This window comes from Leptonychotes weddellii, chromosome 12 (assembly GCF_054177405.1).
Source record: "Leptonychotes weddellii isolate Sample4059 chromosome 12, ASM5417740v2, whole genome shotgun sequence".
Classification (NCBI taxonomy): Eukaryota; Metazoa; Chordata; class Mammalia; order Carnivora; family Phocidae; genus Leptonychotes; species Leptonychotes weddellii.
The window spans coordinates 72,266,357-72,288,068 of NC_138380.1; the positions used below are offsets into that span (position 1 = coordinate 72,266,357).

A 21,712-nucleotide genomic window follows, 5' to 3' on the forward strand; every position below is an offset into this window, starting at 1 on the left:
AAGAAATAGAATATTGACACTTCTTATGAAGTAACAACACCTAATTCATTTTATTTCTTTAAGATTCTCTCAGGACGATAAAATCTTTATTGATGTTTTTTATTGTTTGAAATGGCTTCTTTATTTTATTTATATCCTTTAGCTCCTCAAATGGTGAAAGAATTTATACATTAAAAGTTCATCATTTTAATTTCAATTATACCATTCATAACAATAGTACCTTTGGCTCAAAAATAAGCAAAATATTGTTGTAATATTGTAACATGTTGTAATATTTCTAGTGATGAGTACTTAGGTCAGGATAAAAACTCCCTACTTCTTTGTCAAAAGAAACATTCTGTTCTCTTATACGATACACTAAGTATATTTGCATTTACCTTTTGCTTTTAAATTTTGTTTGGAAGATTTCTTTTTAGAATTTTCCTTTTCAGAAATATAATTTTCTTTTTATCTGATTTTAGAAATGATTTAAACTTACAATTCAGTAATCAAAGTTCTATGCATTCTACCTGTCAACTAATGTTTGGAACAGAATTTATATTGTCCTTATAGTTGTTAATTCTTAGGGGAGATGATGTTGATGGTGATGATGATGGGGATGGGGATGATATTGCCCCTGATCCAGATACCTCCTGTATTTATTAGAAAACTCCTTTCCTAGAATAAAGTGATGGTATATTAAGGTGAAATATGTTGTCTGAGTAGTGGGATACATTTAAATAATATTTTAAAAAAAGAACAATACAGAATATATGAATATTAAAAAAGTTTAAGGACATAATTAAAGTGACCATCCTTAATGGTTCACTAGAGATACTTAAAGGAGAGGAGGCAACAGTTAAGGCAAGCATTTATCATGTACATTTGCATCCTGTATCCAAGCTTCCTATGTCCATTCAGTTAACTATGTATCTGTATATTCACAAGTGCATTGTGGATTAGTGTGTTACATTCTATTTAACAGCATTAATCTGGTAATACATGAATTAGAAAGTCACTTGAGAACATCCATTTTGTTCTAACAAAATGAATTGGGAAATTAAGAAAACTTTATAAATTTATGAACTTCAATCTACTTCAGATGAGATGCTGACATCACATACCTATCACTGGATAGCTCCACATGTTATATTATTTTCCTGGAATTATTAAAATTTTACTAATCTACCCATATCCTTTTTCCTGTCTTATTCAGCCACATTCTGTTTTAGTATGTTTCAAACAATACATCTAATTCTAAACACCATAGACTGTAGCCATAGAGTGATGTTAGCATCTATACCAATATTGGACTGCAATACTAGATTATTTTAGAGGTTATAGTGATGAGAAACACAATCCTATCATGATAATCTTATTCAAGTTGAACCATAAATCACAGCTAATTATATTCCCCTTTTTACCTTGATTCTATTTAAAAAGCATGAATTTGCAATAGCTCATCTTGTCTCATATAGGATTTTTTTCTTTTTAAGGGCTGAACAGTATTCTACTATATGTATAAACCATGTTTTCTTTACCCATTTATCTATCAATGGATATTTAGGTTACTTCTATGTTTTGACTATTGTGTCTATGACTATAATGAGCATGGGAGTGCTACTATCTCTTTGAAATCCTGATTTTAATTATTTTATATAAATACCCAGAAATGGGATTGCTAGATCATGTGGTAATTTTGTTTTTAATTTTTAGAAAACATCATACTGTTTTTCATAATGGCTGTACCATTTTACATTCCAACCAACAGAGATCAAAGATTCTAATTTCTCTTCCTCTTTACCAACACTTACTATCTTGTTTTTTTGATAATGGCCATTCTAATAGGTGTGATTTTTATTTGAATTTCCTTGATAATTGGTGACACTGGGTAATCCTTCCTACATTATTTTCCCTTACAGCAGTGTTCCGCATAATTTCCCATCAGTGTGTCTGTGTAAGTGTGATATTTGCTTATTTTCTGGGAGTGGAGTGGAGAAAAGATGAAAAAGTCAATTAGCCTTTTTTGTCATTCCTAATTGGCATTTTTTATCCACTGTAAATAGTTCATCCCTCAAAAACTTTGTTCAACAGTCTTTTCATTTTTTGCATGTCAAAGTCTTCAAATAAAATTGTCATGTAGAGGGACGCCTGTGTGTCTCAGTTGGTTAAGTGTCTGCCTTCAGCTCAGGTCATGATCCCAGGTCCTGGGATCGAGCCCCGCATCAGGTTCCTTGCTCAGTCGGGGTCCTGCCTCTCCCTCCGCCAGCCGCTCTCCCTGCTTGTGCTCGCTCTCTCTCTCTCTCTCTCTGACAAATAAATAAATAAAATCTTTTAAAAATTGTCATCTAGAGGGGCGCCTGGGTGGCTCAGTTGGTTAAGCGACTGCCTTCGGCTCAGGTCATGATCCTGGAGTCCCGGGATCGAGTCCCACATCAGGCTCTCTGCTCAGCAGGGAGTCTGCTTCTCCCTCTGACCCTCCTCCCTCTCATGCTCTCTGTCTCTCATTCTCTCTCTCACAAATAAATAAAATCTTTTAAAAAAATTGTCATCTAGATAATTAATACAATTTTTTAAATTATCTTTTTATTATAATTAAAATGGAATTATAAATAACATGTGTTCTTTGTGCTAGGTTTTACATATTTGAGCACCATTTATATTTAGGTGGCCTACGAGGTAGGTTTAGCTGGCATAAACTGAATGAGATTTTCTATTTGCTGATGCTAGCATTGGCCTGAGAGATAGATGGCGTTCATACTTCTGCACTACCATTAACTAACTGTGTGACATTGGAAGTCATGTCACCTCATGTTTCACCTTTCTAATGTATTCTATAAGAAATGAAAGCTAGAGCATCTGCAAGGATCTTGCTTGCTTTATAACACGAGTCTATAAAGTAGTTGTGACCTGCTTTTACAACACATTTTATTTATATGATTCTTTTTCAGTGACCGTTATTGTTAGCCATTAATGCTGTAAAGTATCTAATAATCTATTTTCTTTGTAATTATGTTTTTTTGTGATTAGAACTAAACCTGTTTTAGATCTGTGAGTTTAAAAGTCATTGATTCTAAATATTTCAGTTTATTCAACCTAGAAAAAAAGAGTGGGTATGCCCAGACTGTTCACCTACAGTCTTTGATGTTTCTTAGATATCTTTTTTCTATTTACAATGTTGTGAGAATTTTTTTTTTGTAAATTAATTTCATTTGAGAATTTATATATGCACACCATACTTTGCTTATTTTAATTGCTTGTTTTCATAAAAACTGTGAATGAAAGAAGAAACATGGAAAGTGAATCGGTCAAGACCCCATCCCAAATTAATGACAGTTTTGAATACAGAATTCAACTTCTTTAATTGTGAGCTATCGAAAAATTGGGAACCTGGGTGGCTTAGTTAGTTAAGCATCTGACTCTTGATCTCAGCTCAGGTCTTGATCTCAGGGTCCTGAGTTCAGGCCCCATGTTATATACCTATATAAGCTATATAACATTACTCAAAGAACTCTTATCAGTGGTATTATCATAGCATATACTTTTGCTTAACAATCTGTTTCATTTATATTGGGCTTGTTTACTCAATATAAAAATATGCAATAATTTAAAGCAAAAAAGTAGAAAGTTACCCCAAATCTCATATATATATATGTTTAATACTACTGAAACTTGGAAGAATGTGTATTTATAAAATTTACATTAAATATTCTAATGAGCTTAATTCTATTGTCTTTATACTATGAAGACAGGATATTGTGATATATCACATTTTTAAAAATGTATAACTTAATAGAGTTAAAATTTTGGTATTTTAGGTTGAAAACATCTTTTAGTTTGAATGGCATTAGCACTAGGTACTTTGGCATGTAACTAAAATTTTTTTTATTATTTTAGAAAAAGAGAATGGGGGGAGGCAGAAAGGGAGAGAATCTCAAGCAGACTCCACACTCAGCGTGGAGCCTGATTCATGGCTTGATCTCACGACCCGAGAATATGACCTGAGCTGACACTAGGAGTCGGTCACTTAACCAACTGAGCCTCCCAGGCGCGCCTGGGATCTAAGTTTAAACCAAATTTAGATTCAGACTACAAATTGAATGTTCCAACCCCTGAGTTAATCAGCTGTGGCAATGCCCAGAAGATAAACTAGATAGGATGTTCCCTGGGAGCCCTGGGGATCCAACACCAGCCCCAAGAGCCTGAACAGTGACCACAGAGGGCAGTGAGAGGAAATGTGGGGAATGCAGAAGAGAAAAATTAGATGACATGTTTCCTGTGCTTGAACATCTTAGTATATACAGAAGGAAAATTTGTAGATAAGGAAAAATAATGAAAAACAATGTGTAAATTTCAGGATCCAAACTATTTGTTCAAATCTTCATATAAAGCTCCAGTTCAAAAATTGCATTTTCATAAATTGTAGACAAGCAGTTGATTTTTCACTGTGCCATAGTCATAGAAATAAACCGAAAGTAGAGTAGAAATAAACCAAAAGAGTGATCTAGCAATATCATCTCCCCTGAGAAAGCCAAGGATGGCAAATTAACCAGTTTGCTGAAGGTCACAACAGCTAGTAAATACCCAAGCTAAATGTGAACACAATATGATTATGGAGAAGAGAAAGTATCAGCAGTCAGCAGGACATTGGTTCATAAAACACATTTCTGAAAAGTATTTATCTTCCTGAAAACAGCACATACATCCCTTATTAAAAGAAGGGCAGATTTTAATTTTTTAATGTTAAATATCAGACACACACATATGTCATTGCATTTGAAAGTATTACTAGACTATTGGTTAAAAAAACAAAATGTAACATTTTATTGTAGCCCTTTTTAGCAATTCAGACTACATTCCCAATGAAATTCAGATTATGTTCCTTTCACTGTATCTCTAGAGACATTGTCCTTGTTAATGGAAGTTGTTCTGATGCCCTATTCAAGTTGTGAGGTCATTTTATTTTTATTTTTATTTTTAAATTTGATTTTATCTAAATTCAATTAATTAACTTATAGTATATTATTAGTTTCTGAAGTACAGTTCAGTGATTCATCAGTTGTACATAACACCCAGTGCTTATTACATCAAGAGCCCTGTGAGGTCATTTTAAACTCAACTCATTCAGGTAAACCAGGGAAACAGGGTTCCTGCAAGTCCCTGAGGATATCTCTAGAGTATGGAGAGTGAGGAGGGAAAAAGTAGGCAGAAAGAGACTGCTTCAGTGAAAGTCGCTCCAGGTTTATGTATGTTATGTGCCAAGGCTCTGTTTTAAGTTTTGATCGAATTATGTATTCCAAGAGTAAAGATAATAGCAATCATAATGACAGTGACAAAAAATGGCAATATTATTATTATATTAGCCCTTCAAGAAGATACTTGCCAACCTTAAGATTGTATGCTTCTAGATGAGTTTTCTCAGGAAAATATATCTGGGTTTTTAATGTCTTCTCATGATTGAGGGAGTCTCCTTTGTCCTCTAAATAGGCAGGATGTTATTCAAATACTATTTTTTCCCTTTACTAAAGATACCTTCCCACCACTCTTTTTTCCCTTCCTGATTTTCGTTTCTTCCACCATTTTTTTCTTTCCTTCCTTTATGTTAATGGCTAAATTGGTTAAAGTTTTAAAATATTGAAAAATAACTTTATAAAAGAATCAAATGCATCTATCTATGTATTTCTCTTCTATTAACATTCCATCACTTGAAAATGAATGAGTAATTAGTGTAACTGATGTGGACACTATATTGGACCCCTGAAACTCACTTGCAGGGTTTGTTCACGATTCAGAAAGCCAAGGCAAATGACCATTTCAAATTCTGTTTTGCTGCTGCTGCTGCTAATTTATAAAGGACTTTTGAGAGCAAATGTCCAGATTTAGGAAATTAATCTATAGTCATGGTTAATAATATCAGTGGAGAAAAGGTGCAAAACAATAAATTATGATTAATTTATTATATACGTATATTTTTAAATTAAGTCTGGGTTTTGTTTTGTTCTGTTCTGCTACCCCAATGGCATTAGATTCTCATTCCGTAGCACGCCAGCCTCATTGGTTCATGTAAGTTTCCCTCATGTATGTATGTGTGTGTGTGTGTGTGTGTATGAGTGTGTGGCTTTTGTGTTTTTTGTTTGTTCATTAATTTATTCATTTTCTTTTATCTCATTTTCTTTTCCCATTTCCTTCTTCTGTTCATGAACAACTATTATAATTTACAAAATTTCTGTTATTTTTCTTTAAATATATAATGTTACTTGGTATAAATAGCATTTTAATGTACATCAAATGTCATTGTCCTATAGACAGATCCTGTCTCTCACTTGGTTTTACTTGGAAAGTAGTTTTAAGGTGGATCCACCTTTTGGTGTTAACGCCTGGTATGGTCTTTTTCCTGCACCCTCTGCCAGATGTTTTCATCTTGAGCACTTACTATACTCTCATTGTCCCATTTCTCCTGATACTGCCCCCTCCCACAAATAGACACTCAGCGAGATTTCTGAATCATAGAGTATACATGTGTTTAATTTCATGATGTTCTGCCTCATTGCCCTTCAGAGGGGTGTACTTATCTGCATTCCCATTAAAATAATTCCATGTTTATAAATTGTAAACAAGCAGTTGTTGTATTTTCCTAACACCTAGTCATAGCATTCTCACATCACAGAGTGGGGGTAAAGCTGAACAGCCATCCAGCAAGTATAATCTCCTTTGGAGTCCGGATCCCCTGATCCTCCATCCTGGTCAACACCTGGTATTTTCTGGCTTTTAAACTTTTTGCAAGATGATGAGAGCTCACTAGTATGTCATTATTGCTTTAATCTGTACTTTCTAATCACTAATGAGTCTGAGCCTTTTTATATATACCTATAACACTTTTAAAATTCTTCCTCTCTGAATCATCTTAATTTTACTAACTGCTAAGATGTTTCTGTTTTTTTCCAGTAGAGTATCATTTTTATTAATTTTTATGACAGCATACAATATTAGATGCAAGGTCGTGATCACCACGTAAGTGACTAATTGTGTAGCGCCTGCCACTTACTAGGTGCTGAAAAAATAGTTGTGGAATAAAAAAAAAAACAGTCATGAGCATTTGTGTTATATACTTTTGGATATGCCTATAAGATTTCAACTGTTAACTCAAATGTAATCCATAAGATGTTTGTGATGTAATGGTAAATAATAAATATAGACAAAGAAATAACATACATGAAGTTGTGCATTATAAAGAATAGCATTTACTAGTTTTAGGAGATATAAGTTAAGTAATCCTAGAAGTTATAAAAGTTATTTTTTTATTCAAACATTACCTGATTATCTTTTTTGTTTTAAATAACATGTTAAAATATAAGATTCTGAGCAGCAAATCCTGTCATCGGTTGTTGCACATTCAAGAAAAATTCAGATGATCTTAGTTTTCCTATTAAAAGCTATTAGTGTAGGTACTTTCTAGGAATATAATTGAAACATCATCTGTCCACTCTCAAAGTTGAACAATTCATTAATATACATGTTGATATAATTTAAATATAAATAAAATGTAAATGTTTGCTCATAATACTAAATAATTGATATAACCATTCATGTGTACGCTGCCTTCCAGGAATTATTTCTAAAACAAAGAGTACAGGGTTATCTTCGGATTGACTCTGCTTCCATTCAAGTCAATTAAATGATAAAATATTACTTTATTTTAGTGTACTTTATCACATTTATCATAGTGATCCTCAATGTAGCATGATCATGTTCAACAAATTTTTACTGCATTTTAAAATAGTTTAGAGGATTTTGAACTAACTTTTTTCAAGAATATTGTATTTGAAATCATATCATACTTAATTCTCACAATTATTAAAACCTTGTCATGAATTAGTAAGGAGTGATTGGCTGTATTCACTTGGTTATTTTAGTATGGTTCTTGTAGGATTTGTAGGGATTTGAAGAGGTGACAGATAGGAAAGGTATTATTAAAGGATGATGTGCAAGTCATCACATTCCCTGTAGCATCTGATACTCACCATTGGAACCAAGTACTGGCAAAATCTTTTGAACCACAGTCCTGCACAAACTCTGGTGGAAAACTGAATGAAGAGAAAAGAAGTTCAGTCTGTGTATCATGGAACAGAACAGATTGTGTAGTTTATGACCTCAGGTTTATTTCTACGCAAGCTTCTAGTTATCTGTTGTTGTTTTTTTCAGCAATTTTATTAACAATTCTAAATAGTTTTCCCTTTGTAATACTGGAAGCATTTTTTAATTTCATTGGGTAATTATGTCTTGTAAATTTGCCCTTTTATTTTGAGAGGTGAAAAATAAACAAGTTAATCCAAGAGAAGAAGCATGAAGATTATGCAGCTATTTATTTTCATAAAATATGCTCTTGCTGAAAAGTGACAATGCAATTATAACACTATAATTTGTTTCAATTCAAAATCATCTTTACATAAATATACTCTTTTTGCTGACTTTTTTTAAAAAGTGTGTTTTTCAGTGTGCTTTTCCTTTTGTAGTGCTAAATTTTTCTTTAGTGGTATCATCATTGTCTCTTATGTAATTTTCTCATTTTATACGTACAACAGCCTGGGATTGTTGAATTAAACTTAAGGCCCATCTGAAGATAAAGTTTTGTTGGAGTAAGTTCTAGAAAAGCCATTTTTGTTTGTGTTATTGTGGACATTTTTATGAACTTCTTTTGCCATTTCACTGTAGTAAAAAGAATTTCCCTTACTTGTTTGCAACTGGTAATATGCTTTCCAGTGTATATCAAAATCATTAAAACTTTTGAAGATTCAATTATGCCATGTTTAAAGTTTTCCACTGAAGCCAATGGTTTGCAATAGGGAATTTCACATAGGCATCTGTGAAGCTCATTGAGAAGCTAATTGTTCAAGTATTTCTTTTTATTTCAATTATAGCCTAATTATGGCATACAGATTTTTATTAGGTAAAGCTGGTAGCATTCACAAATATTTGGGCACTATAACTTGGATAGTTTCATCTAATTTCTACCCATTCACATAGTGGCATATTAGGACCATATGATTCATGCCAAATATGTACTCCTAAATTATTTTGACAGCTCATATAAAATGGACCAAAGAAACAAAATTTAAAATATTGAAACACTGTTACTACATTTTTTTATTGAAAATTATCTTTCTAGACAGAGAGAAACATGAAATGCCCTCTAATTAATCCAGGAACATAATTGACGCTATCCAACGCAAAAAGAAGATATAGAGTTCTTTGTTGAAACATTATTAAGAATTTCAGAATGGCGCCAGTGATGTGTTAAACCAAGCATGGGCCCTTCTAAGCCCAGGGCCTTGTCCTACCACATGGGCCACCACACACACACACACACATACACACACACACCCATGAAGCTGTCCTCTCTGTAACATGCCTGCTGATTCTACTCAGGGATGTCTTGCATGCAGTGAAGAGAAAGAAAAAAATACCACGTGGAAATCTGTCTTATCTGAGCAAAGTTGAAGCAATTAACAGCTTCTTAAGGGGAGCTTCACAACAAGCTACTAATGACTTTTTTTCACCTCTCCCATTCCATTATGGAATGCTTGTTCCCCATAGGAAAATTATATTGGTGCTTTTTTTTCCTACACAAAATTGGCCTAAGCAATATATGTTCAATAATGTTTTCTTTACTAAAGTAGTGTGAACAAAATGCATGTGTTTGGTAATATTTAATAAGTTTTCAAAAGCAACATTTTGCATGTTGTAGTAGACACATTTGATGTGTTCAGGTGAGTGATGAAATCAAACTACATGTGGCATTAATGTTCCAGAGAACGTTGAACTGATGCTCTCTGAATTGGTGTGCTGAGTTGGTTTTTAAATGTCTTCTATGCCTTATGGACCCCGACTAGAAATACAACACATTTTTAATTTTATACTTGAATTTGTCTCTTTAGGGATGCAAGTATTGGAATGGAATGGAATTCCTTTAACTTCTAAAACGTATGAAGAAGTGCAGAGTATCATTAGTCAGCAAAGTGGGGAAGCAGAAATATGTGTAAGACTGTGAGTTTTTCCCCATCTTTTTGTTTCCATTTTTTGGCTATTCATGACTCTTTTAATTTAAAATTGTTAAGGTGGAACCTTTGCCAGTCAGCAAGATTTTCAGTAATTAGAAAATAAAGTGAATACAAGTTTTACAGATTTCTTGTGCTCGGAATCAAAGTCGAAAGCATAGAAAGAATTCAGCTAATTTTGTGTCTGATTATGTCAGTAGTTCTCCCCTTTCATGCTTTTACTGAAACATGCTTCATTTAAATGAAAGCCTAAACCCATTTAGATTTCATGTCTGTGTATAGTATTTCAAAATGAACTTACATTTAATCCATAAAGATTTCACCTTAAATAATCATTTTTATCAGCTGACTTTTAACAGCATTGCAAATATATATTTGGTTAGAAGGATGAGCATGCTTGGAAATTGCTTTATATCATTAACCACTTCTCATTTACCTACTGAAAAAAAAAATCAAGGTAGTTGAAAAAAAGGGCCTTTTGTCTCCGGTTTCCTCAATTTCTTTCTTAATTTCTTTGTTTTAATTTTTAGGGACCTCAATATGCTCTCAGACTCTGAAAATCCCCAGCACCTGGAACTTCACGAGCCACCAAAAGCCGGTAGGTGAAAGTCATCTGCTTTCCACTGTGGGTTAAGGTGAAGACGTAACTGAAAGGTAGTTATAGGGGCACATGAAGCTGTAGATGAAAATATAAAGACAATCATTGATACTGTATGGGCAAGATGCAGTTATAGACTAATAGATGTTTATTTATTTATTTATGTAATCATAAACAAAATCAAAAGCAATACAGCTACATTTTAGCATTCTAGGGAAACACATACTTGCATGTTAGACCCGTGAAAGAAATTCATACAGAATTCCTGCTGTGTGAGTTTACATTTTTAATTCTTTAAAAATAAATTCATCCCACCAGAGTAATCCATGGAGCCATTTACTTGGGGTTTTATGGAATTTTTAGATAATACTTGATTCTCTTTAGCATAACCGGACTATAGAACACTCATTCTTGAATCTTTTGATTGCCTTTTTCTTATAAAGAAAAAAATCAACATGTAATTTCATAAGGACGTGATGAAACAGACTTAACTCTTTCTGAGCTAACAACCAGAGTCTTATAAATGTAGATCGATTATTACATGAGAAACATCACTTATTTGTTTAACAAATATTTACTGAACATTTTCTCTGCTGCAGCCAGCATTCTAAGAGTCTGGGTTACTGCACTAAAGAACAGACCCAGGCCTGCAGAACTTTTCATACAGCTGTGCATGCATGTAAAATTACCTTGTCATCTAGAACTCGCATAAGCTCCATGGTATTAAGTACCTATGAAACTGAGAAATACATAGTCACTTCATTTTGTTGTAGTGGATAAAGCGAAATCCCCAGGGGTTGACCCTAAACAGTTGGCAGCAGAGCTCCAGAAGGTTTCGTTGCAACAGTCTCCACTGATTGTGTCGTCCGTTGTGGAGAAAGGATCTCACGTTCATTCAGGTCCTACATCAGCGGGATCCAGTTCCGTTCCCAGCCCTGGGCAACCAGGGTCCCCCTCCGTGAGCAAAAAGAAACACAGCAGCAGCAAGGTGAGAAGTGACCTCTGAGTTACTTATTTTCTCCTGCTCCTTATTCAGACAAGGACAAAGGAAATCCAGTATCATTTTCTAAGGTGTTTTTCTTGTGATTTCTCATTTTATTGAAACAAAAAAAAATTCCATTTCTTAATATATAACTAATCAAGATGTTATAAAGATGATATATTTCTACATTTCTTAAAATATTTTAGCAAATTATTATTATGAGGCTCTTGAACAGTGTGTCTAATGCTTTGTAATTCCTGATTCTTTTTCTCTGTAGTTGTTGCATAAATCTGAGCCTCTTTATGTATGGAACATTAGCTTTGCATCTTTTTGGAAATGCAAGATATACATTACATTGGATTTGATCATTTAAATAAAAGGTATAAAGGATGCAGAGATAAAGAGGATTTAGGACAATAAGGAAAACCTGTAATATAGAATTGCTACTTTGAATTTTATCCCTAATTCCATACTAATTGGGGTGCCTGGGTGGCTCAGTCATTTAAGTGTCCAGCTCTTGATTTTAGCTCAGGTCATGAACTCTGGGTCATGAGATGGAGCCCCGCATTGGGCTCTGTGCTCCACGGGAGTCTGCCTGAGATTCTGTCTCTGCCCACCACCCCCCCATGCTCTCTCTGTCTCAAATAAATAGATAAGTCTTTTTAAAAAAAGAAAAAGAAAAGAAATAAGGAAAACCGGTAATATAAAATTGCCATTTTGAATTTTATCCCTAATTCTATACTAATAAATGTTCCCTTGTTGGAAGTCTTCATTTGAAATAAATGTTTCTAACACTATTATTTCCAAGCTACTGGGCTATTAAAAGAAAACATAGAATTAGTTTTTTAACCTTATAAAAGCAGATGAAATGTAGACATTTTGCAGCTTTTTCTTCATAGATTTGATTCTTAATAAAGAAATTCTCATTATAGTCAGTAAATATATTGGAAAAAGTATTCTTTTGTTTAAACAAGAATAAAGATTTCTCTTTACATGGTAAGATATATGAGAGGGACAGGCCATGCTTGGGTAAACTGACTGGACTTCAGAAAACAAAGTTTTTTTTACGAAGTATAAAAACAGCAGGTATCTCCAGGTGTCCCCCCAAATCCCTTTTATTCAGAAACAAACAACAAAGGTAAGATGATCTTAATCATTGTATCTTTTGATGACTTGTCCCAAATTAAATATAGCAGGGCTTCTCAAAGAATAATTTCAAGAATAGTTAGATTCAATTTCAAAACAAATTTTAATACAACTATAATTTCCCATATTTACCACAAACAATTGTGTGTTAGTTTTCAAGAATTACCTCATGGAGGCTCTCTGTCTCCTGAGACTGGTATTTCTCATTCCTTTCTTAATGTTTCCAGGTAGAAGGCCTCAAGACATAACAAACTCTGCTAGCAAAGTTTCCAAACCAAGCACATTATAATAAGTTTCTCATCTTAATTATTTTTTATTTCAGCAACTGACATCACCATCCTTCCAGAAAATTAAGTACAAATTTAAGACCACCATTGCTCCTCTTTTTTCTCCATTAACAGTGTCTGATCAGTCACTGAATCTTGATCCTGAGAATTCTAATTTTCTAATAAGGCTGTAGTGATTTTCTGTCTTCTCTGAACTCACCAATTTTCTTTAGCAAAGCATTATTTTTTTCCCCAACATTATTATACTCACTACTGCTAACTCCATTCACCATTCTCTCTTCCTTCCTCTTAAACTACCTTCCAACTGTCTGATCTGTAACAGTGATCTGATTGGGTCACTACCCTATTTAAAAAGTATCCCTGCTCCCTAGAAAGTTGACTGCCTCACCTCTGCCTACGACCCTATCCTGCTCAGCCTAAAAGGGCTTGGTCAGTGGTTTTCCTTGGGAAATTATTACAGTAAGTATAACGTTCAATCTTTACAATAGCCTTGCTAATAAGTACTCTATATATTAGGGTTTCCAACTCATTCCTACTTTCCACGGACATTTTTGGATGGCACCTCAGTGTCAGGGGTCACACTTTGTACAAGATACAAAGATGGATAAAATCCCTTCCCTGCAGACTAGGTAGACCAGTAGTTCCTAAAGTGTGATTCCCAGTAACAGCATCAGTATTATCTAGAAACATGTTAAAAATGCAAATTCCTGATCCCACTTTATACCTTCTGAATTAGAAACTATGGGGATAAGACCAAGCAACCAGGGTTTTAAAAAGTTCTCCAAGTGTGTGTGCTGCCCCTCGAAGTTTAAAAGGTACTGATCTAAAATACAATGATATGTAAACAAATTCATTGAAGGTATATAATGTTGGATGTCATTAAGAACTACAATGAGGGCATGAAGAGTGAGGTTAAGAAAGCTGGTGTTTAGCTAATGAACTGATTTGGTAAAGGGGATAAAGGGACCAACATTCCAAGCAGAGAGTGCAACATGAAAAAAAATCTCAGAAACAGAAATTGCCTGCCTAGAATGTAAGTGTACAAAAAAATACAGGGATAAGAAATAAAGGAAAAGCCTAGACGGTTGTAAATTGGAGGATATTATGTGCCATGCCTGGCTTTTACACTGCAGTCTGCAGGAAATGAAGAGCCAGTGATAAGCTGTAAGCAAAAATGAAGTAAGAATAATAGGAAGGCTTTGTCCATGAAATCTTTCCATAGTCCATTCCTGCCTTAAAATCAGAAGGTATCCTTTTTCCTTTTCTCCTCCCTCTGAAGTGCCCCATGCTTTATGTATCTCTTAAGACAGTTTGTATCTTTTTTTTAAAAGATTTTTATTTATTTATTTGACACAGAGAGAGACACAGTGAGAGAGGGAACACAAGCAGGGGGAGCGGGACAGGGAGAAGCAGGCTTCCTGCTGAGCAGGGAGCCCGATGCTGGGCTCGATCCTAGGACGCCAGGATCATGACCTGAGCCAAAGGCAGATGCTTAACCACCCAGGTGCCCCAACAATTTGTACCTTGATTGTAGCTACTAGTTTCCTTATTTAATCCTCCCAGTTAGGCTGCAAGCTCCTTAAGAACCAAAACCCCTTTCTTACTTTCTCTGTGCTTCTTAAGCACATAGTAGAGGGGCTTACACAGCATAGTAACAAATAAATAAATATTGTGAATTAAAACATCATTGGCACTTGTGAGTCTCTATAATATTACAGAGGTGCCAAGTTTGTTTTTTGTTGTGGCAAAGTTTTGGCAATGATTAGAAGATGAAAATAAGTATAGTAGGACAAACATCAAGGAAATTATATTGACATGTTTTATGATATGCAGTAATTTTTTTCCATGCCGAGAATGTGGCCTATGTGGTTTTACTATATTTTTGCTGGAAAAAAAATTTATAGAACTGTATTGTCCATAATGATAGCCACATGTGACAATTGAGCCCTTGAAGTGTGGCTAGTCTGAATTGAGATATACTGTAAATGTGAATTAATGCAAAGTTATCAAGACTTAATATGAAAAAAGAATATAAATTATCTGGTTACAATTTTGATATTGATTTCATGGTATAATTATAATAGTTTGAGTAAATTGTGTTATATAAAACATTATTAAAAATTAATTTCACTGGCTGATTCTTACATTTTTAATGTAACTACTAGAATATTTAAAATTACCTATGGTCTCATATTCTACTCTTCAGTGATGATATAGAGATTACTTAACTCTTACTAGTAATAATAACAATAATCAAATCTAATCACTTTTGGGATGTATATGTATATAATGTTACACGTACATTTTTAATTAAAACATATAGTCACTAGATGCTAACACTCTTGAAGGAAGAGACTGTTACCTGTTCATCTTTTGGGGCATTTATCTCTAACATTTAGCTGGTATAGTTTCTTAAAACATTTTTTTCTGAATGAATGAATGAATGAATAGATAAATAAATTTAATGATATTTCTTGACCCATCAACGTGTAGTATTCATAAAACACAATACATTGTTTTCATTTGTTCTCCAAATCCTACAATGTTAAAGAATTTATATTGAGAAATTACGGAAATATTGAGTGATGGTCTGAAACTTACATATCCCTGAGTCAGGTACTATGTCCACAAATGTCATATGTTCTTTAGATAATTTATAGAATTATGGTTTTAACTTCATTGTGTTTTCATTAGGTGTGAGACTCGGTATGAAGTTATAAAACATTAAGGTAACGGAATGTATTAAAACTAAAATATTTAAATACAGTTAGCATAATTATACATTTGGATACTTAGAACACCATCTAGTAAACATTCTAAATGATTATTCATAAGTAATTATTAATCTGTTAATACTCAAAATGGTTTCTTCTGAGTAGACAAAGGTAAAATATGAATCAGAATTATTTAAATACATGTTTATATAAGCTATGTATATGACTATTTTAAATTATTTTGTTTAAACTAATTCAATATGAATTTTTATCTTCAAAATTTTTATTTTACCACCTCAAGCTGTTTGCCTCTGAAATTCAAAACAAACCTTCTTCATTTTATCTTTAAAGTTTGAATGATTTCTTTCAAGTCATGGTATGAATAAATGATTCAATTAAAGTACTTTAATCATGTCTTATGAAATAGGTCACTGGTTTCCCAAACTTTGCTGGTCATAGCACCCTGAATGTCTCAGTAATTTTTTTCCATGGCTCTCTTATGCCCAAACATATACCTAGAACAGTTTTATTTATTAAATAATTAATTAGTATTTAAATCCTAACATCTGGGTAGCCGTTGAAAAAACAATACATATAAAATGAACTGTAAGTCGGCTAATTGAATTTAAATTTAAAAAGTAATGTATTTGTTTCATTGTTAATAACTAGATTACATTTCATTGTGATATGTGCAGCTGATGGACATTGCACAGGTACTCAGACCATGAAATCAGACTGCACACTAAGTGATTTCCTGTTTTTTACTCAGCTCACTGAGTTTCTTGAAGTACATTTTTTATCACCGCAATCATTAAAAAACCTCACAAAGATAGGACATCATTGAAAGGAAAGTAGTTGGCTCTAATCTTGAAAGGGAACTCCCCGGAGCTCATGGTTTGCTCGGTGTCCAACAGATACTGATCTTTTTCAGACAATCACTTCTTAATATTTCACATTCCTTAATTAAAGTTCTATCCTATTCTATGTAAGTTCTCACTTCCTTAATAAGTTGCTTATGTTGGTAAAGCCTTAAGAATATTCAGGAATGTGATCTGGTAAACTGGCTCCTAATGCTGAAAAAAATGACTGATTGCTGACTTGTTACATTTCAATGCCGTATTTGTACAAATGGAGAGGTGATATCCCTGACTCCAGATCTGTAATAGTGTTTCAGGTAATGGGGCACCCACACTGGGAGATATTTACGAAAATGGAGGCCAGCCTTCTACCCCCAAAATAAGGCCCTGTCTGTCCACATGTGCATAATATTGGCCTTGCCTCCCTAGAGGGAGCAGGGAGGGGTTGAGCACCCATCGAAGGAGAACAAGGATGGACTTCTCTAACCTTTGTGCTCCTAGGCAGTCATCATCTAAAAACAATGTCTTTTTCATTTCTCTATAGATCTTTGAAACCTGTAAATACTTAAATTGAGTACTTTAAACCAAAATGCTCATTTCATTAAGTAATTGAAAATGCATTCCTACAGGTATAAAATTATAGCTTCAAAACAGGCTGAGCAAAATGAAAAAAAGATTTATGTATCTATAAAATTAAATCACATATTGAGAAGGAAATGCATTTTCCAGGCAGTATGCTCTGACCAAATAAAAATTCCAGAAGGAAGTTGAAATGGTAAATTTTATGAAGGGCTTATCCATTAATACAATATATGTTTTTAATATTGCAGCCTACTGATGCAACAAAGGTTGTCTCTCATCCGATTACGGGGGAAATTCAGGTATGGAAGTTTTTGAAAAATCAGCATTGTACCATCTTCGTTGGCTGTTTTGTTCCCCCAACCCTGGTCTGTTGAAATTATAAACACTGTTAGGACCTTTCCTGTTTTATATATGTTGTATATTACACATACAGACCTGTGAAGGAAAAAATACAATTTTATAGAATAGCATTTTAGTACATAGTTCATAAAATCTAATTATATGTATGCAGTTCTATAATTTGATATGTGTCTGATGCCTTAGCAATATCAGTACGTTTTATGTCTCAGTTTATACTTGTTGAATGTGTTTCAAACATGACAGATTCTTCTGGAAATGTGAAGTTTCCTCTTTAAGAGTTTCATGAGTCCAGTGCTATCCTCTTTTCTTCCTCCTACCAACAACTGTTGTATAATCGCTGAACATTTCCTCTAGAGTAGTGTTTTTCATACCAGCGGTCATAACCAGTTTGTAATTCATAAAATCAACTTAGGGGATTTTGATCAGGAAAATAGAAGAAAAATAGTACAAATCACTCTCTTTTTTACTTCTATAAACGTGTGTTTCTGTGTGTGTCTTGTATCATAACTATTTCTTACTGTGGGTTGTATTCAGAAATGTTGTAAAAACTGTGCTTTAGGTGATACCAAAAAGTAATTCAGGATAGATTTAAAAAATCACATAAAAATAAGTAACACAATGTAAAATGATAACTATTGGGAGATAGCCACTTTCAGATAAGGGGAAGAGAACAGTAAGTCTTAGAGCTGTGTCTCCAACATAGTCTAGAGAAGTTTTCATGAATGGTTTCACAAAGGACAACAGACTTGAACTAATTTGAGGATAAGCCCTGAGAAAGGGGGACTGTGTTCCTGGCAGAAGAAATGCTTCAAGGGAAGTTTCCGCTGCCAGAGAGTAACAAAAGGCAGGGATCAGCTCTGCGGCTGTGAAATGTTCCTGTACGGATAAGTTGAAACTAAATAAAACCTTGGACACAAGCTGAGGGGTGTTAACCACCACACTAGGGTGATCAGTAAGTATTTTGGGATAAGGGAGAGACTAATTGAAGGGAATATATAATAAGATTTCATACAGCAATGGCATCCAGGAAATATTATAAAGGAGAGGACACAAACGCAAAGGAAGCAATGAAGTGATGATCTAGGCTCATGCTGATTAAAGCAGAAGCGGTGTGTGAGTGTGAAATGGGAAGAAGTGCAGAATGCGGGCACCTCACTGAGGAGGATCCAGCAGCCCAGAGCCTGGAACCTTCCATGCTGCACACCTTGCAGCCTCACTGCTCCTTCCCCCTTCCAAAAAGCCAGACCTGATCTTTCTTGATTTCACCGGCAGCCAAGAAAATGCTAAATTTGCTGATTTGCTGATTCCTAATCCCCCCCCCCTTTTTTTTAAGCTTCTTGCCCCTGGACCAGTGTTGGCTTTGTTTCTTTTTGCTTGGGGTTGTTTTTTTCCTTCTTTCATTTTCCTTTCCCTTGAGCAGTAATATTTAATTCTATAGCAGAAATTTACTCTGATAATATCCTTTCTTAACTCTTAGGCTGTTTTCTTTTCTCTTTTAATATTTTCTCATGACAGTGATTTCTAGCTTATTTCTTTATTTTCTTGTAGCAAAACCTTTTTACAAATGCAACTTTATGTGGACAACCAAATAAATGAATCCACCAGCCCTGGGGTAGCTCAGGGTGGAAGGTGACCGGGGACGTTTCATTCTGTCTCAGAAGTAACATCTGAGCAACCCTAAGCGTTTTTTAAAGCACTGCAGGATCAATGGTGAGAAGCACTTTCTTAGGGTTAGCCTGCAAGTTTTCATTTAAATAAGAAATGGTTTTGGTGCCTCACCAGATAAAAGTGGACATAAAGGCTGGCAAAGAAAAGACTACATGGGGAAGCATTTCTCCTTAACAGTTCGGAAGCTGTTCTAAATCTCAGTGAAATTAATTGCAGAATAATTCCATTTTTCGATACCCCGTTAGAGTACACAGTTACTGCAGTTTGCAACTTCCCATTTTTTTCTCTTCCTTCATGGCACTTTGTTTTATATGTCACGTTGCTTTCATGATGGTCAGACTGAGCTTTTCTGTGTTGAAAAAAGCAATGGAAGATTCCTTTTCTGCCAGAAAAATATAACCAGATGAAAATTGTGCTAAAATTAGGAATTATTTTAATTATCAGATTTTAAATAAAGCTTGGCTTCCCTACATTATCCCGTTCTCAACATGAGCACAACATACCTGTTTCATATTATAAAAAATAGGTTAGTGTTTTTATTTATGGATTTTTTTTCTTCTGAAATATAGATCCCTTCCTTTCTGCTATTTGATAAACAAAAGCAGCATCAGGCAAAATTAAGGCTTATTCAAAATGGTGCCATAAGAATATTTAAATTTTGAAGGAGAAAAATTAGTTAGCTCCATTATCTTGAATTATGCAGGCTTCGCAAATATTTATTTGAATTGTTAATCTTTTCCTATTCAGTGACAATTGTGCAACAGCCATTAAACATCTAGGAGGCAAGGCCTCTTCTTCCCTCTTCAGAATCTAAAATTAAAGAACAAGATCTTATTGTCTTAAACTCTGACTATTAGAAAAGCAGGCACAGAAAAAAATTATGGGTAATATAATGTAATATGGAAAGAGATAAAATCCACATGTTCTTAAATATTCTTACATTTCAGACTAACAGCTCTATCTTTAAATAATGATTCCACCTACTGCAATTATTTGGTAAAATGCAAGACATTTTCTAATAAATTCATCAACTGATTTATTTTCGAAATCCTGGTAATTGTATTCATGAACGCTAATAACATTACTATTTTTCTAAGAGTATAAATTTAGTTTAAAAATGTAACTAGCAATTCACTGCATGATTTTTCTTCTAAATGAATTTTAGACAGGACAGAACTTTAACCATAGAAAGAATGAACAGCACATTTACTAGTAATTAGCATGTGCCTGGGACCTCTCAATTAAATTAGACATACACTAGTCTGTTCAGTTTCAAGTAAAAGGGAAGTGAAGGTTGATGCTCCTTATGAGACTAAAAAAATGTACTGGTGCGTTATTGAATAATAATGTATTATAGATTTCTTAAAACAACAACAAAAAATATTCATGGAATATTTTGATGTCCCTTTAAGCTTCAAATCAACTATGATCTTGGAAATCTCATAATCCATATTCTCCAAGCAAGAAACCTTGTCCCTCGAGACAACAATGGTTACTCAGACCCCTTTGTGAAAGTGTACCTTCTTCCTGGGAGAGGGTGAGTAAAGAAGCAGTGTCTTCTAAGTATCGCATCTCATGGATTAAAAAAAAAATAGTGTTAGTGTTTCTAGTTTCCAATTTTAAAGAGTTTAATATCTATTCCTCAGTTTTATTTACATGTCATATTTATTTATTTCCAACTATTAGAGAAGGTGGAAATAAAAATTTGCAGTGAAGCATTCCTGGGGAGCCTTGATCATACTAAATCCTGTCTTGACGATACATGTCAGTCTTTTGAATCTAGAAACCACTATAACCAATCAGATGGACTGTGAAATCATTTAAGGAATTATTTGTGGCAGATTTAGAGCATTAGCTTTACCTTCCCAAATTCATTTGCAAAAACAGTGTTGAAGGACTCGTAAATTACTGTTTTATCTTGTAGGACATCTTTATCTAGCCTGTTACACGTTCATTAAGTGACTTATTGATGTCTCCTTATTTATATGTGTATTTTCAAATCACTGTTTTAAAAATTATAAAATAAGAGTAATATTTGAAGTGTTGAATATTAAAAAAAATATTTAATAAGTATGGTAAATATTTGGTAAATAAAAAATATCTCTGAATCTCGCGTGATATACAAACTTCATATAAAGCAAGTGCTCTTTGGAGATGTTTAATTTTCATATGATAAGTGCAAATTGCTATGTTCTGGTATATAAATCAGTACTCAGGGATGGTTTCAAAACAGTGATTTGGACCCAACGGATCATTATACCTTATCTAAATAAATTACAGTAGCCAAATTAGCATGATGGAACCAAAAGTAATCACAACTGTAGGTATAATAAAAAGAATTTGGGGCTGGTAATTTGAAGGCTCTGGTTTTATTTTTATTCATTTTTCATTTAACTTGAGGAGTGACATTTGAATATTACTTTTTCCTTGGAAATTTTGAATTGTTGCACGTGAGTAGAAAGAATAATGTAATGACCCACCACA

General features: G+C 33.8%; 1 protein-coding gene across 1 annotated transcript in view; it reads left to right on the forward strand.

The window, feature by feature from the left end:
- Positions 1–21,712, forward strand: part of PCLO (piccolo presynaptic cytomatrix protein) — a 346,987-nt gene that overhangs the window by 260,485 nt on the left and 64,790 nt on the right. The window contains exons 12-16 of the mRNA XM_081800627.1: positions 9,915–10,023; positions 10,565–10,632; positions 11,406–11,620; positions 17,449–17,499; positions 20,641–20,765. Of these exons, the coding sequence (XP_081656753.1) occupies positions 9,915–10,023; positions 10,565–10,632; positions 11,406–11,620; positions 17,449–17,499; positions 20,641–20,765 (568 nt within the window). The remainder of the gene's footprint in view (positions 1–9,914; positions 10,024–10,564; positions 10,633–11,405; positions 11,621–17,448; positions 17,500–20,640; positions 20,766–21,712) is intronic.